General features: G+C 44.2%; 1 protein-coding gene across 5 annotated transcripts in view; it reads right to left on the bottom strand.

Moving 5' to 3' along the window:
* Positions 1 to 18,305, bottom strand: part of RNF213 (ring finger protein 213) — a 115,168-nt gene that overhangs the window by 66,149 nt on the left and 30,714 nt on the right. For all 5 annotated transcript variants that reach the window (XM_059908490.1, XM_059908487.1, XM_059908486.1 and 2 more), the window contains 7 exons: positions 14,044 to 14,327; positions 12,832 to 13,088; positions 11,477 to 11,674; positions 7,815 to 8,037; positions 6,960 to 7,015; positions 5,656 to 5,809; positions 2,784 to 2,954 (listed from right to left, as the gene is read on the bottom strand). In XM_059908490.1, the coding sequence (XP_059764473.1) occupies positions 2,784 to 2,954; positions 5,656 to 5,809; positions 6,960 to 7,015; positions 7,815 to 8,037; positions 11,477 to 11,674; positions 12,832 to 13,088; positions 14,044 to 14,327 (1,343 nt within the window). The remainder of the gene's footprint in view (positions 1 to 2,783; positions 2,955 to 5,655; positions 5,810 to 6,959; positions 7,016 to 7,814; positions 8,038 to 11,476; positions 11,675 to 12,831; positions 13,089 to 14,043; positions 14,328 to 18,305) is intronic.

Raw genomic sequence — 18,305 nt, 5'->3', positions numbered from 1 at the left:
TGCTTCGCCGCATGTGGGATCTTCCTGGACCAGGGCTCGAACCCATGTCCCCTGCATTGGCAGGCGGACTCCCAACCACTGTGCCACCAGGGAAGCCCCTGTTGTTGCTATTTATTTATTTATTTATTTTTATACAGCAGGTTCTTATTCGTTATCTATTTTATACATATTAGTGTATGTATGTCAATACCAATCACCCAATTCATCCCACCACCACCACCACCCCACCCCCGCTTTCCCCCCTTGGTGTCCATATGTTTGTTCTCTACATCTGTGTCTATTTCTGCCTTGCAAACCGGTTCATCTGTACCATTTTTCTAGATTCCACATATATGTGTTAATATATGATATTTGTTTTTCTCTTTTTGACTTACTTCACTCTGTATGACAGTCTCTATGTCCATCCATGTCTCTACAAATGAGCCAATTTCGTTCCTTTTCATGGCAGAGTAATATTCCATTGTATATACGTACCAAAACTTCTTTAACCATTCGTCTGTCGATGGGCATTTAGGTTGCTTCCATGACCTGGCTATTGTAAATAGTGCTGCAATGAACATTGGGATGCATGTGTCTTTTTTTTTTTTTTTTTTTTTGCATGTGTCTTTTTGAATTATGGTTTTCTCAGGGTATATGCCCAGTAGTGGGATTGCTGGGTCATATGGTAATTCTATTTTCAGTTTTTTAAGGAACATCCATACTGTTCTCCATAGTGGCTGTTATCAACTTACATTCCCACCAACAGTGCAAGAGGGTTCCCTTTTCTCCACACCCTCTCCAGCATTTGTTGTTTGTAGATTTTCTGATGATGGCCATTCTAACCGGTGTGAGGTGATACTGTTGTTTTTATTTGCATTTCTCTAATAATTAGTGATGTTGAGCAGCTTTTCATGTGCCTATTAGCCATCTGTATGTCTTCTTTGGAGAAATGTCTATTTAGGTCTTCTGCCCATTTTTGGATTGGGTTGTTTGTTTTTTTAATATTGAGCTGCATGAGCTGTTTATGTATTTTGGAGATTAATCCTTTGTCCGTTGATTCGTTTGTAAATATTTTCTCCCATTCTGAGGGTTGTCTTTTCGTCTTGTTTATGGTTTCCTTTGCTGTGCAAAAGCTTTTAAGTTTCATTAGGTCCCATTTGTTTATTTTTGTTTTTATTTCCATTACTCTAGGAGGTGGGTCAAAAAAGATCTTGCTGTGATTTATGTCAAAGAGTGTTCTTCCTATGCTTTCCTCTAAGAGTTTTATAGTGTCCGGTCTTACATTTAGGTCTCAAATCCATTTTGAGTTTATTTTTGTGTATGGTGCTAGGGAGTGTTCTAATTTCATTCTTTTACATGTAGCTGTCCAGTTTTCCCAGCACCACTTATTGAAGAGACTGTCTTTTCTCCATGTATATCCTTGCATCCTGTGTCATGGATTAGTTGACCATAGTTGCATGGGTTTATCGCTGGGCTTTCTATCCTGTTCCATTGATCTATATTTCTGTTTTTGTGCCAGTACCATATTGTCCTGATTACTGTAGCTTTGTAGTATAGTCTGAAGTCAGGGAGTCTCATTCCTCCAGCTCGGTTTTTTTCCCTCAAGATTGCTTTGGCTATTCAGGGTCTTTTGTGTCTCCATACAAATTTTAAGATCTTTTGTTCTAGTTCTGTAAAAAATGCCATTGGTAATTCGATGGGGATTGCATTGAATCTGTAGACTGCTTTGGGTAGTACAGTCATTTTCACAATATTGATTCTTCCAATCCAAAAACATGGTATATTTCTCCATCTGTGTGTGTCATTTTTGATTTCTTTCATCAGTGTCTTATAGGTTTATGAGTACAGGTCTTTTACCTGTTGTTGCTTTTTAAATCATGAGTTCACACTATACCTCTAGCTCCTTCCAAACCACAGACCTCCTCCTCTCTCCCCTGGTCCACACATCCCTCCTTCAGTGAGAAAGAACCTGGGCTTCCAACAGCAGCAACCCTGTGTCCATCTGCTCAGCCTTAGAGTACACACAACATAGCTCCAGACTTGCTACACCCATTCCACTGCCAACAACAAAACTTCTAAACCAAGTTCAAGATTTATGTATGTTTTCCTCGTTTTGACCTTAGACTCTGTCCCAGTGAGGGTGAGTGGTCACAGTTCTGGGCTCTGGGTATTTGGATTAATGATCTTCTCCCCTCTGTGTAGATAGGTAATAAGTCTGAAGAAGTCTGAGATGGAGTGAGAGTCATTTGTCTCTGTTCATGCACAGTCTCAGCTATGTGATTTTATGATGACTCCATTAAAGTATCCCTGGAAGGCAACAGCCTATTGAAGTCTGGTTTGATGACGTCAGAGGGCCATTTGGTTGGTTTGCTTATATCACTTTATAGAACTTCGTCCTGGAGCCAACAGTCTTTAGGCCCTCCCTCCTCCTCCTCAGTGGCACAAGATTCTGTCCACACCTCGGTTTCTGGAAGCCCTCCCTGCCTCCCAACCTTTTGGGACTGATTTCCAGTTTCCTCACATTCAGACGCCACTCTGTCCAGTTTCCCTTTCAAGTAGCTTCCATCTTATTCTTCTACTTTCAACATCATAAACCTGACTCATAACCTCAGCACTGGATCAGACTCGAATGCCCCTCCCCGTCAGCCCAACAAGGTCTGTCCTCACCGTTCAGCAGCCTCACCATCGGTGTGGGGACCATGGCCCACCCACCAGGGTGCCCGTGCCCTTGGGTCCTGTTAGGGGAGCAGCTGCCCATTCTGCAGACAAGACCCACTGGGTTCCCTGCACTCGGCAGGGCTTACCTTAATCTCCTCGCAGTAAGCGAAGGTGACAGAAAATATATACCCAGTCAGGAACACGCCCTTTCGAAAAATTCTCTGAAGCCAAGATCTTGTAGCAGCGAGAGTCCCCTGGAAGACTGTTTTTACTGAATTCTTCTTTCCAGTTTCATTTCCCTGCCCTCCTGCTGAATCCTGTCACCACAAGAGAGAGACAGAGAGTTTAATCGTCCCTGCGCCGTGGACCCAAAGGATCGTCGATGCCACTCCCTTCCCCCCTGTGCACCCGATGCCACCTGTGCGCTCAGACTCACCGGCGCTGCCAGAGCCTGCACATTCATAGCACTTTCATTTCCCCAGAGCGTTTCAGCTTCACTCTGGGTGGGCAGCATGGGGTGACGAGGCAGGAGAAGGAGTGGCATGGACGCCTCATCAAACGACCCCAGGCAACTGTTAACAGAGGCAACTCTGCCTTTGCCAATGCACAGACTTCCTGGGCTCCGAGCTGAGGAAGAGCCGACAAGCTTCCTCCGGACAGGGTGAGAAGGAGACACCAAGGGCTCGGAGCTTCCAGCAGCTCAGAGAAGCCGAGCTAGTGTAAACCCTGCCCCTTAGTGACATGTTTGGTCTGAGGGCCAGGAGGTAAACCCACGTCCCTAACCACTGGTGCTCTTTCCGTGAGGTTCTCCCTTCATTCCCTCTCCCTGAAAAGCTCCTTTTCCCCGGGGTCAAGGGTTCTAGGGATGCCTCCCTCCCTCACTCCCTCCCTCTCTTTCTCACCAGAAGCACCTTTACCACAAAGCAGATACAGCCCAGCCGTTAGCCCCACTTAGACAGAGGCCTCTCCCAGTTCTGTGTGTGTTTTCTTTTGCTTCAACTGAGCCCCTCAAATTGTGTAACTGTCAGGACCCCTCAAAACTGGATCTGTTGGTGTCACTCCCTCCCTCCAGAGATGCTTGGCCCAAGGGCTAAAGACGCAGTGGCAAGGCGGCTGCCCAAGGAGCTGACAGCACAATCAGTAACCAGGGCAAGTGCCAAAATGAGAAAGCACAAGCTATTTTCAAGGCACATAAAGGGTGCTGTACCCAGCCTGGTGGGGGTGGTTCTTCCCGGAAAGATTCGGGGAGCTCTGGGCAGCATGGGAAGGGTGGGCTGGGGTACAGGTGTGACGGGAGCACAGCACTCAGGATGTGGGTGGCAAGGGCCGGCGACAGTTCTGAGCTGAAAGCAGGACATGCTGACCCATGCTGAACATCCCCGCATGGTGCAGCAGCTTCTAGAACAACCTGGAAGCTTTAGCAGGGTGTGCATGCCATCTGTGATCTGGCATTGCCTAGATCTCAGCTCCATCTCCAGCCACACTAGGCTACCCGTGGGCCCTCCGGAGCGGCATGCTCCTCTCCTCCCTGACACTGCACGGGCTGCTCTCTCGCCCTGTGGGAACGCCAGCCCCTCCGAAGGCCCTTTGTTCCCAGGGCACCTAATCCACACTCCAGCTTAGCATTAAGCCACTGTGCTGCAATTATGTGCTCACAGGATGGTCCCCCACCTACGCAACCCTGCTGCCAGGGACCTGTCTTCTCCATCTGGGTGTCCCCTTCACCCAGCACAGATGATGGACGTAAGTGAACAACCCAAGTCTGAAAATCTACTCTAGAAACTTCAGCTTTGCTCCTTGTTTTTCTCCATCTGATGTCCTAACAATCCTATCAACCCTTTATGTCAGCACGCAACCAAAAGCTTTTCAAAAACTCTTCATATACTTTGGTTTTATTTAATTTCAGTTTTGCAAAGCTTTCTGTTTTTATGGCACAGGTAGAGTATTTGGATCAGACTGTGGATTGCACTAATCTGAGATCCCAACCAACATTTAAGATAGTTATTTCTACAGGAACATATACCCTAAGTAACTGACAAATTTCAGATTTCTTGAACACAGTTTATCTAGACGTTGGCACCTGCCTATGATGGTTTAAATAATACCCACTTCAGGAGAAAGCAATCATCTTACCAATAATGTTTATTTTTAAATGTATCCTTGGTATTTTAAAGAAGAAAAACGAAAAGGAACAAGTTAAAACATATACTTAATTATTTTATATCACTAATGTCCCAGTTCTGACTTGTCAAATGCTTAACAAATAAATGGTCGATCTAAATACGAAATCATCTATCACCTTCATGTGGAAGCTCAAACTCAAGCTGGTGAAGATCACACAACAATGGGAAAATATAAGCTGCGGACAACATGCGACGTCATGGATGGATCTCAGAGATGTCACGTCAAGTGAAGAAAGCCAGACACAAAAAGGAAAGAGTTCAAAGACGGGCAAAACTAATCCGTGGTGGCAGAAATCAGGAGAGTGGTTACCTCTGGGAGGTGTGGAGCAAGGGGGGGACAGAGCTCTGGGATGTCCCTACAGCTTGATGAGGGAAGTGGAGCCTGTGTGGAAAGGCTGTAAGGTGTGCACTTAGGTGTGTGGACCTCGCTACTGTATTTGAGTTTCAGTGAACAGGAATAAAGCTCAGGTGGGAAAGACTAGGCATGAACATGCATTTGGGTGGGGAGGTCCTTGCCTGAAGTCCCGGCCACTTGCAGAGCTCTTGAATTAACCCAGTCACAGCCGATACTCTACACTTGAGATCCTGCACTGCCTCCTTCCCTCCAACGCAAGCCCTGGAGGGCAAGCACGCAGACCCTGGTTCACCAAAATAGCCTCGATGCACAGAACAAAACCTGGCATCAAGTAGGTACTGACAAATATCTGATGACACAATCAGCCACTCTGGGTCATTCTAGCAATCCTAGAATTAGCCTATCTCCTTTTTGAACTGAGGATGCTTCAGGTTCCATAGCTCTCCTGGGTACAACGTTATGTGTATGTGTTCCACTTACCACTAGAAGTTTAAGTATAATAATTCTGCAAACAATCTCAGCAGATAAGGCAGGCATCTCATAAAACGTGTGTTGTTTTGTTATTCTGCAGGTAGATTCGTGAAGTTTCAGGCACACAGTCAAGTAGGACTGTATCAAGGGCTCCTCAAGAATCCTACCCCACAAAGAGTTGAAAGAAATCAATGAAGTAATTTAGGAGGAATGAGAAAACAGTACCCCTTATCCATGACGAGTTCCTTCCCTTTAAAACACCTACAAGGAAGGCACGTACTTGATCCCATATAGGTTAACATCCAGGACATCTATCTTGAACTTCCATCTATCCTGAACTTGTGACTAAGATAAAAAGGAAACAAAGTCCTTTTGGTTTGCCTCCACGGTCTGAACTATTTTAACAAAAGCAAGTTAAACTATTTCCAAGTGTATTCCTTTGTTTGAAAAAAATCTTAGGGATGCATATTACCAAAGATTCAAATACCATACAAATTTTTTTAAAAATCGGGAAGATACAGGGAGGGAGAAAGAGAAAGAAATGCTAGAAGAATATATCCTGGGATACCCTGTGCATGAAATCTCTTCCAGCTCTGCGTGGACTTGCTTACTGGCTGACACATGACCAGAGCTGAGAGTTAGGGAGTTGATCAGAGTGGGGTTTAGAAGGCAGCATGAGAAAGGAATTACTGGGGCGATTGTGTAATACACAGAATTAGGTGGGGTCCCTGAAGCCCCAGGTGCTTGATGTTAATGAAGACCTGACACCCCCACCTCCATCCTGAACACCCTACTAATTCAGATGAGGTGATCCTGGCAGTGTTCCAAGAATCTCAGAAAATACCTTCTCTCCCACAGGTACATGTCTATTGTTCTGCATTCTGTACACTGTGCCTTCTGGGTATCAGAGGTCACACAAATTTGCAGGAGCAAATAATTTCAGATAATTATGGAAAGCTAACTTTGATTTTTATTTTCAACTTCCCTGACTTGCAAAAAAAATTTGAAGACTAAATGCTGATGAAATGCAGGACACAAGCATGAATATGTAATATGATGGTGATCACTTAAAAATAAATGACAAAAATGCACAGGAAAAAAGACCAGTTGGAAATAAACCAAAATCTTAGCAGCTGATTTCTACGCTTTTCCCTTTTTGAAAAAGTAGGATGATTACATTAATACCTTGAAAAAAGAAGTGGGATATATATTAATTTATGACCTTCCATTAATGACAGCAAATATGGGATACAGCCAATCATTAGGGGATAACCGTGTGCAAGAGAGAGACTACACTTTACTTTTCTACTTACTTTTCCTGATACATATCCAGGAGGTGCAACAGCATTTGAAAAGTACTCGTAATACTCTAGGGTGGGGAAGAAAAGAAAAAAAGGGAGGATTTAATCATGATGCCACCATCTTTGCTAAAACAGACCCCAAAAAATCCAACATAAATAGAGCATAATAATTATTTTCTTTCTATAAACAAATTTTAAGGGGCTCAAGTACTAATCTTATACCTTCTACAAATAAAACACAGGATTTAAAATTATACCATTTTGGGGACTTCCCTGGTGGTCCAGTGGTTAAGAATCCGCCTTCCAATGCAGGGGACGCAGGTTCGATCCCTGGTTGGGGAACTAAGATCCCACATGCCACAGGGCAACTAAGCCTGCGCCACAACTACTGAGCTCATGTGCCACAACTAGGGAGAAGCCTGTGCACTGCAACAAAGAGCCCGCACGCAGCAACAAAAGATCTTGCATGCCGCAACTAAGACCCAAAGTAGTCATAAATAAATAAATAAATAAATAAATATTTTTTAAAAAATAAAATAAAATAATACCGTTTTATCCATCCCCAAAATGGGAAAGGACAGAGAGCAATTAGGAAGTGGACCAACACTCAGAATAACTTCTAGCCCTGCCTTGCACAATCACACATACCCAAAGGCTACTGTTTTATTGAATTCTATTTACTGAAACAGAATAACTCAAGTAAATCAACCCTTTACCCTATGAAATATTGACCCCTCCTGGTTCTCTTTTTTCTAAATGCTTTACCCTGTCAGGTTTTCAGAAAAGGAGAATCACACACTCTGACTGATTCGTTTTTGATCTGCTTTTGCTAAGCAAGGACTCAAGAGCCGATTCCAGACAACAAACCTGGATATTTCCGTTGGAGATTTCCTCAAGTCCTTCAAGCCGGTACCAAGTCCCTAGAAGACAGTCCAGGACACGAGGGGGTGAGTAACTCAGGTAGTCGGTGAGGTCTTCCATGTAATGAACCAAGTCACTCAGAGGGAGCAAACTGAACCAGGATCGGAACAAATACTCATCCACATATAGCAAATGTCTATTCTTTCCCATTATCTGGAGTAATTGTTTCCTATATAAGGGAAAATTGGAACAGAAAAAAAGGGCAACAGTGAGATCAGTAAAAGAGACCAAGTTAGTTAAAATTATGTTAGAAGGGATCTAAAAAGTTCTGATTTCAAAAATGATTTAAATGCTAAGAACTCAATCAAATGAGAGGTAAACAATAATACATTAAGAATTCAGCAACATGGATGAACTCTGAGGACATGGTGCTCAGTGAAATCAGCCACTTACAAAAGGACAAATACTCTGATTCCACTTATGTGAGGTCCCTAGAGGAGCCAGATTCATAGAGACAGACAGTAGAGTGGTGGGTGCCAGGGGCTGGTAGTGAGGGAGGGAATAGACAGTTGTTGTTTAATGGGGACACAGTTTCAGTTTTACAAGATGAAAAGTTCTGGAGACGGACGGGGGTGACAGTTGCATATCAATGTGAACGTACTTAATGCCACTGAACCGTACACTTAAAATGATTAAAATGGTAAATTGTAGGTTAGGTATATTTTATCACAATAATAAAAGAATCCACCAAAAATTAAGCATTTTCCAGCTTTACTGGGATACAACTGGCATATGACACTGTGTTATGGTTAAGGTGTAAAATGTGTTGATTTGATACACTTTCTTATTGCAAAATGATTACCACCATAGCATTACTTGATACCTGCATCCATTATGTCATATAGTTACCATTTCTTTTCTGTGGTGAAAACATTTTCTGTGGTGAAAACATTTAAAAGTTGCTACTCTCTTAGCAACTTCTAAGTAAACAATACAGTATTATTAACTATAGTTACCATGCTGTACATTAGCTCCCCAGAATTAATTTGTCTTCAGAGTACTGAAGTTTGTACTCTTTGACCAACATTGCCCCTTTTCCCCACCACCCAGCCCCTGGTAATCACCAATCTACTCTCTGCTTCTGTGAGTTTGACTTTTTTACATTTCACATATAAGTGATATCATACAGTATTTGTCTTTATCTATCTGACTTATCTCACTTAGCATAATGCCCTCAAGGTCCATCCATGTGTTGCAAGTGGCAGGATTCCCTTTTTTTTGTGGCTGAATAATACTGCATCATATATACATATATATGATGATATACACAAGTATATATACATCATATATATGTATACACACACACACATATACACACCACTGCTTCTTTATTCATTCATTTGTTGATGGACACGTAGGTTGTTTCCACATCTTGCCTATTGTGAATAATGATGCAATGAACACAGGGGTACAGATAGCTCTTTGAGATACTTATTTCATTTCCTTGGGCTACATACCCACAAGTAGGACTGCTGGCAATCCTATGGCAATCCTATGGCAGTTCTTTTTTTAACTTTTGATACTGTTTTCCATTGTGGGTGCAATAATTTATGAACTAAGCATGTTGATGCATGAATAAGCAAGTGCCCTGGATCAAACAGTCTACGCAAACCCAGTCCGGGGAAGGTCTTTAAATTATGCTGTTCTGTAACACCGTCCTGGAGACCCGAAAAGATGACAATGGGAAAGTAAATACAGCCAAGTGCCACAGAAGCGACAGAGGCTACGCGAAACACATGGATGGATAAAGCTTCACTGCATACTAAAGGCCACTTTTGCCTAAAAGACACGATCTTTAAGACCAATGCTAATGTTTGTCATTCTCCAGCTAAATTTCTTCTAGATAGTCAGTTTTCTAGATAAATGCCCCTTGAAGGGCATTTAAAATATATATAATTATATAAATAATCTTAATTTGGCTTTAATTTCAAAACGTTCCAATAATAGTGAAGAAGCAATAACTTAATTCAGCTTACTCACTATTTCAATCCCTAAAAACCTATAGGCTAGATCCTATTGGATTAGGGGCGGGGAGGGCAGATGAGAGACTTGGAATAGTTTCTTTGACAAAAAACAAAGTAAATGGGGGATGTTATCTGTGCTTGGAAATAAGTGTTAGTATTAATTTTTTTGTACTGAATTTGTATTTTTTATTTAGCTTTTGTACTTAAATTTGATTTACCATTTTTCTTTAATGGATTGTGCTTTCTGTGTCTTCTCTCAGAAATCTTTCCTTGCCTCAAAACAGTACTTCACTACCTCAAGATGTGCACCTACAATGTGCAAAGCCTCTGACCTGCGCAATTCTACTTTCAGGAATTTATCTTGAGGAAATAATTGGACAAGGAAAATTACAAAGAAGTGCATCAAAGCATGCTTACAAAGCGAAAGTGCAGAAATAATCCAAGTGTCCAGGCACAGAGAACCAGCTAAATAAAATTTGCAACGCTAAGCAGTCATTACAGAAGTAGGTGTATATTTACTTGCGAAAAAAATCGTTCACAATATACTGTTAAATGAAAAAAAGAAGGTTGGAAAACAGGATAAAACAGAATAAATAATCTATCATAGAGGCGGGGCAGGGGGGAATTGCATGAAACCAGACAAAAGGTGCAAAACTTCCAGATATAAGATAAGTAAATGTTAGGGATATAATGTACAACATGATAAATATAATGAACACTGCTGTGTGTTACATATGAAAGTTGTTCAGAGAGGAAATCCTAAGAGTTCTCATCGCAAGGGAGAAATTCTTTTTCTATTTCTTTAATTTTGTACCTATGAGATAATAATAGATGTTCACTAAACTTATCATTGATCATCATTTCGTGATGTAAGCCAAATCATTATGCTGTACACCTTAACCTTATACAGTGCTATAGGTCAATTATATCTCAATAAAATTGTAAGAAAAATAAAGAAAAATACATAATCTATCTTCTGTGGTTGATTTTTAAGCATATAAAGCACCCACGTATCGACATTTGGACAAAACTCTGCAAATACACAGGCCAAAGTGTTAACAGCAATGATTATCTCTGGGGTTGCAGGCCATTTTTGTATTTTTCTTTGTATTTCTTGCTTGTTTAAAATTCTATTTTTTTTAAAATTTAATTTAAGTTAATTTATTTTTGACTGCATTGGGTCTTCATTGCTGGGCGCGGGCTCTCTCTAGTTGCGGGGAGAGGGGGCTACTCTTCGTTGCAGTGTGCAGGCTTCTCATTGTGGTGGCTTCTCTTGTTGTGGAGCACGGGCTCTAGGCACGTGGGCTTCAGTAGCTGCAGCACGCAGGCTCAGTAGTTGTGGCTCGTGGGCTCTAGAGCGCAGGCTCAGTAGTTGTGGTGCACAGGCTTAGCTGCTCCGAGGCATGTGGGATCTTCCCAGACCAGGGCTCGAACCTGTGTCCCCTGCATTGGCAGGCGGATTCTTAACCACTGAGCCACCAGGGAAATCCCCTAAAATCTTAAAAGAAGTAATTTTAAAAGAAGTGATACATTACTTCCGTCACTAAAAGCAGGAATGAGTGGGTACTAAAAGTCCACTGGAGATCTTGGAAGCACAGTTATGATTCCAAGATTTACATACATAAGTGCAGGTCTGTAACTTACTGATCTGCTCTTTTCTCCCGAAACTCCGAGAAGGAGATGCCTTCAAGGGCTGCCCAGGTGTCCTCAGGCTGCATGCCTGAGTCCTGGGCTGGCGGGGACAGGTCCATGCAGTGGTGCAGCACAGGCAGGGCACACACCCAACGGTCAACCTTTTTGTCCATGCACATTTGGCACAGGTTTACCAGGGATGCTCGCCAGCTAGAAAGGGAACAGAGATCTCACGTGAGCCCAGCACGGCCAGTGTCAGGCCAACCCCAGGGGTTCGACACCCACCAGGGAAGGGACAGCTCCTCACACAGAGCATAAGATAAGAGTGCTTCGGGTGTCTGAGCACAGAGTGACCAGGCCAGGGAGAAACCTCAGGGGCCCCCTCGGCACCCCCAAAAAGCATCAGGCACTGAACTGGCCCTTTCGAAGCCCCAGAGCAAACTCCTGGTGGCATCTTTCCATCCTCCTTGACAGTGGAGGAGACAGAGGTTCAGAGAGGCATGTGATCTACGCAAGGCCCCCTGTGCCAGAGCTGGGGCTTGAACCCAGGTCAGCTGGCAACAGTAAATCTACATATAAAGCAACTCTTTACATGTAAGGAAGGAGCCTATAAATAATACATGGCATGTTCCCTACAATCACAAAACATGGATGTTTCTTAAGACCTGGAAACACTTGTACATTTGCCAGCATTTCTTCTCTCTTTCAAAATGAACGGGGTTTAACTGGGTGTTTTAAATTTGTAAAACCACAAGGCAGGTGTCCCATAAGACTGACTGCTCAGAGAAGGCTGCCCAATATTACCCTTGAGTTCAATTCAAACAGCTCCAGAAAAAAGACCTTGGGACCATCACAGGGTTCTGGGGCGGCACCTCCACCCAGTGAAACGTGAGTGCCTTCAGGACAGGCCGCGGCCTCCACCCCACGAGTGCTCCGGGCCCAGCGCAGTGACGCCCTGGCTCGTGAACTGGGCACGGCAGCTGCAGAGGCCACGGGGAGGGCACCCACAGTACTTCCACAAACATCCTCAAGTCCGGCTTCGTTGTCTTACCATGACCCCCCCACCCCCAAATACACGCACGTGGGGCTGAGTTATGATACACTTTAAAGCTGCTCAAAAGCAGGGTATTCAAGAGAATATGTAATAAAATGAAAAATAGTACATAGGCTAGAAAAAGGCTAGCGGGATAAACACTGAAATGACAACAGTGAGTAGTAAAATTCCGGGTAGTTTTTATTTTTTACATGTTTTCATCCATTCTCTGACAAGCACTTATTTTTATAATCAGATAAAAACCATTAGAGAGCTAGAAAATCTTTACACACACAAACACACACACACACACACACACACACACACACACTACCTCTGAGACGTTTCAAGGATGTGGATCAGATCCTTGCGAAGGGCATCTGATGAACTGGCATTCGAGCAAAGGAGGCAACAGAGTGAGCCCAGGTCACTTTCCGATAAGAGAAAGTGAAATTTTTCCACTGAGAAAAGGACAATCAGGCCCATTCTCAATTTACTCCTCACTGGGCAGTCTTCAGGCAGAGAGTTCCCACTCATTTCCAGAAATGGTGCCATTTTCTTTGTCAAACATTCCCACAGGTGTTTTCTCACCTGCTCCCAGGAGAAAAGGAAGATACAGAACCATGGCATTGAAACCACCAGAGGTGTCAGGAGCTGCCCATCACTATGCTTACTTCCCCATCAGCTGGGCAGGGAAGCCCGTGTGGAGGGGTCACCCACTGCCTGCCTCCCCACTAAACCCTGAGCATCCCCCTCGTCCTGGGTCTTCGGGAGGCGCCACCAGTGGTATGTCCAGAGGCCTCAGCATGATGGAGGGGCTATCAGGTGGGGGTCCTGAGCCTTATAAGGGTATACTGGTCATCTCAGGTGTGGCTCCAGGTCTGTCTCAAAAACGCCTAAGCCATACCACAGAGCAGGTAGAGATGCAGTGAAGGGCGCCAGCCTTCTTGTGGTGGAGGGGAAGGGCAGGTGAGGGGGTGGGACCAGTGGTGGAGGGGGACAGGTGAGGAGGTGGGACCAGTGGTGGAGGGGGACAGGTGAGGAGGTGGGACCAGTGGTGGAGGGGGGCAGGTGAGGAGGTGGGACCAGTGGTGGAGGGGGGCAGGTGAGGAGGTGGGACCAGTGGGGGGGGGGAGCAGGTGAGGAGGTGGGACCAGTGGTGGAGGGGGGCAGGTGAGGAGGTGGGACCAGTGGTGGAGGGGGGCAGGTGAGGAGGTGGGACCAGTGGGGGGGGGGAGCAGGTGAGGAGGTGGGACCAGTGGTGGAGGGGGGCAGGTGAGGAGGTGGGACCAGTGGGGGAGAGCAGGTGAGGAGATGGGATCAGTGGTGGAGGTGGGGCCAGGTGAGGAGGTGGGAGGAGGAAGAAAATGGGGAGGACAAAGAATTCCCTAGAGGTGGCACTAGGAGAAAAGGAACTGAAATATCCTGCCCCCATCCACCTGGTGCACTGATTCTAGGGGTCATCTGGCCACTAGGAGGTGGGGTGATGCTGAGTGCCCAGGAGGTAGAGAAGGGAGCTGCTGCTGACACCCCTGAGACCCGGTACCTCCTTCTCTTCGTACTGCAGAGTGCTCCACAGCTGTTCTTCTCCTTCATAGATCTTGGGCACCCGAACGACAGAATAAAACTGCTGGAACTGGGTGAAAAAGTTCTTTAAATTGATGGCATTCCAGGTCTCGAGGATGCTGAAGATGCGGTCCAGCATGACCGCAGCCGCGATCTGCTTCCCATTCACCAAGTTTTTCCTTGTACCATCTGTTACATAATCCATCAATTTCTGCCACCTCCCAGGGGGCTTCCTACAAATTATATCATCGTACTGGTGCCAGTCTAAGATTAAAAGAGCAATGTTATACTTAGGAGCATCAAAACCCACTAGACCTGGATACTCCACCCTGGAAGGCTGATCTTGACCAGAAGAAATAGGATGAAGGAGCCAAGGAAGGGAAGAAAGACAGGAACACCACAGAACGTGGTAAACGGAAGGCAGCAACACTTGCTCCATCCAGGTACCCATCCACAGATAAACAACATGGGGCCTGGCCCCTGGGTGGAGCACGGCTGTTTAGGACAAGTAACCTGGACACCATACAGTGAATTGAGTGAGGCACACGATTCAGCTGCCCTGAAAATACTTGAAACATGTCTTTGTCGAACTAGACGGTTCAGCACAATTGGTACATGAGCTCCTGAGAAAATGACCACACAGGGGTCAAAAATTTCATGCTGAAACTGCATCACTCACTAGCACTTGTGCACCATTTTGGTATGTTATTTGGTGCAAGTGCTCATTTCCTCTGTCCTGGGAACCGTGGTGCCCACTCCATGAAGGATGGTACAGGTCACATGACAGACAAAACAGCCCTCGACATGGGGCAAGGGCTGAACCCATGGCTGCTCTTATAACCAGCTGAAATGATATGAGTATGGACCTAGAAAACCCAGGAAAATCAATTGTCAAATAATTAGAAGGCAAAGAGGTCAGTAAGGCACCAGAGGCAACACAAGTACATAAAAATAGCCATGAAAATCAGAAAGTCCAGCCTCCAAACAGGCCTCCTGCTCCTCAATGTCCAGTCTGCTGTCTTTGCTGGAAGTCCCCACTCACCCATCCCTGCCCCATCCCGGCCCTGCCCGGCGATAACTTGGAATCACTGTTTGGATCTGACCTCAAACTGTTTGGATCACCTCCTGTGGAAGCTTTTCCTGCTCCATATGTCCCTCACAGGTGGGGGACACAATGGCTCTCTCTCGGTTTTATAAAAACGCTCTTCCAGACAAAATGTGAGTGAGAGCTGCTGGCCTGGGATGGCCAGTGCCGTGGAGGTGAAGGGAGCGCCAATCAGTGTCCTGGGCATGGGATACCCTCGACCCCGGGATGGTGGGACAGGGAAGGACATTAACGGTCTTGGTCTTGAAGAATCTACTAGAAGAACAGAAACAAAATATTTAAGTTCCAAACCCCCAGAGAAAAGAGAAAGAAAATCCAAAAGTTAGAAAAAGTACAAAAAAGAACAAGGAAACAAGGTAGAGAGAAAAGACATGATTATTTGTCAAAAGTGAGTCTTCCACTGACAGTATCAATTCATGCCAATGGGCTAAATTCACCCATTAAAGATGATTAGATTGGGAACTCCCTGGTGGTCCAGTGGTTAGGACTCCGCGTTTCCACTGCATGGGGCACAGGTTCGATTACCAGTCTGGGAACTAAGATCCAGCAAGCCATGTGGCACGGACAAAAGAAAAAAAAAATGATGATCATATTGAATGGAAAGAAAAAAAAAACAAACCAACAACAGTCCAGCGAAACAGAGACGGGGCTGCAAGAGTTGAACTTGAGAGCAAACAGCAAGAGTTGGGACAAAAGCAAAGAGGCTAAGAGGGTAGGCAAGAAATGCAGACACAGCAGAATCAGTTTTAGGCAAAACACAGCACAAGGAAAAAGGCACTGGAAGGGATAGAGTGCTAGTGATGGCTGTTTCTGCCACCAGCACACACATCTGCCGTCTGGGTCTCCCCCACGTCACAGGGCTGGAGCCCAGAACCTCCATTCTGCCTGCCTTGCCACAGTGGGTTCTACCAATGAGAGCGCTCACAGGAGGCTTAGAAGGAGGAAGAGGGGAGGGAAGTCATCTCTCTCTCTGTTTATTGGGATTGATGAAAACTACATTTATTTAACATAAACCACCACCACACCAAATAAAGCAAAGCACAAAACTTCTCAATCAGCAAGAGTGCCTTCCAGACACTCCTCCCAAATCACCTGCATTGATGATGTCAGGGGCTGGGGCACTTCCCCACCTGGGCTCAAGCAGTGACCTCCAGACCCTTGGAAACCAACGAAGGCCCTCTCTGGCCTTCCCATCAGCCCTTGCATTGGTTACTATGACTCACCTCCTTACTGCTTAAAACTCCTGATTTAACCCAACTGACCAGGGTACCATCTCCCAGGGAGCTCCAATGTCAACCTACCAACAGGGCATCTAAATAGGACGGCCCACACCGAGAAGTAAGCAGTTAAAGTGCCTGTGCAACCATAAGGAAAAAGCTTTAACACTCATTTTTTAAAAAAGCTTGCAAAGTATAATTATTGAAAAACACTAGAACAATATCATGATTAAGAAAGCATCTGAAAATAAAGTTACTTGGCAATCCTGAGTTACTCTACAACCTAAAAATCTGTTTAATGACAAACAGCTCATACAACTCAATATCAAAAGACAAACAACCCAATCAAAAAATGGGCAGAAGACCTAAACAGACATTTATCCAAAGAAGACATACAGATGGCCAACAGGCACATGAAAAGATGTTCAACATCACTAATTATTAGAGAAATGCTAATCAAAACTACAATAAGGTATCACCTCACACTGGTCAGAATGGCCATCATCAAAAAGTCTACAAATAAATGCTGGAGAGGGTGTAGAGAAAAGGGAACCCTCCTACACTGCTGATGGGAATGTAAATTGGTGCAGCCACTATGGAAAACAGTATGGAGGATCCTTAAAAAACTAAAAATAGAGCCACCATATGATCCAGCAATCCCACTCCTGGGCACATATCCAGAAAAGATGAAAACTCTATTTCGAAAAGATACATGCACCCCAATGTTCACTGCAGCATTATTTACAATAGCCAAGACATGAAAGTAACCTAAGTGTCCATCAACAGATGAATGGATAAAGAAAACATTATCTATATATATATATCTATATATATCTATATCTATATCTATATATATATGTGATGGAATATTACTCGGCCATTAATAAAGAACGAAACATTGCCATGTGCAGCAAGTGGATGGACCTAGAGAATATCATATTAAGTGAAATAAGTCAGACAGAGAAAGAAGAATATTATATGATATCACTTGTATGTGGAATCGAAAAGATAATACAAATGAATTTATTTACAAAACAGCAACAGACTCACAGACATAGTAAACAAACATGGTTACCAAAGGAGAAAGTGAGGGGGGAAAAGGATAAGTTAGGAGTATAGGATTAAGAGATATACACTACTGCATATAAAATAGATAAGCAACAAGGATTTACTGTATAGCACAGGAAACTATATTCAATATCTTATAATAAGCTATAATGGAAAATAATCTGAAAAAATATATATATATAACTGAATCACTCTGCTGTACATCTGAAACTAACACAACAACTAACTATACTTCAATGAAAGAGAAAGGGAGGAAAGGAAGGAAAGGAAGGAAGGAAGGAAGGAAGGAAGGAAAGAAAGAAAGAAAAAGAAAGGAAGGAAGGAAGAAAGGAAGAAAGGGAAAGAAAATCTTTTTAAAGGACTTTGAAATGATTGTCTCTGTGTTAAAAAGTGCATCTCTATCTGGTTTGACAGCTTAAGTACCAGGACCCAGCCAGATAAAATCTGAAGTGACTAAGGCAGTGCTTCTTAAATAAGAGCAAATAGGACCTGCTATCCCAAATCACTACCACCTCCTCCAGCAAGATTAGATCAGCATCACCTCTTGTCTGATGAGGGGTCACCTCAAGCATGGAAACAGCCAGTTTGGATCATCCAGCAAGTACAGGGCAAAACCAGAAAGTATCGCAGGGCTCTGTTCTTTGGTAAGCCCATACAGAATAGAGTCTTTTGGAGGCGATCGAGTCAACACTTGGGCACATTTAAGAAGAGAGCATGACTCTAGTTTCTCCTCTGTCTCTTTGGGCCAGTTCAAAATAACCAAGCACCTGCCCCACCGACCTCAATCGCTGTCAGCCCAACAGAGGTCCTGGCCACAGGCAGCATCAACTGCAAAGACCCCTCCAGATGATT

Source organism: Balaenoptera ricei, chromosome 20 (assembly GCF_028023285.1).
Source record: "Balaenoptera ricei isolate mBalRic1 chromosome 20, mBalRic1.hap2, whole genome shotgun sequence".
NCBI classification, from domain to species: Eukaryota; Metazoa; Chordata; class Mammalia; order Artiodactyla; family Balaenopteridae; genus Balaenoptera; species Balaenoptera ricei.
The sequence above is the reverse complement of the archived record's forward strand: the minus strand, read 5'-3'. Positions and strand labels throughout refer to the sequence as shown.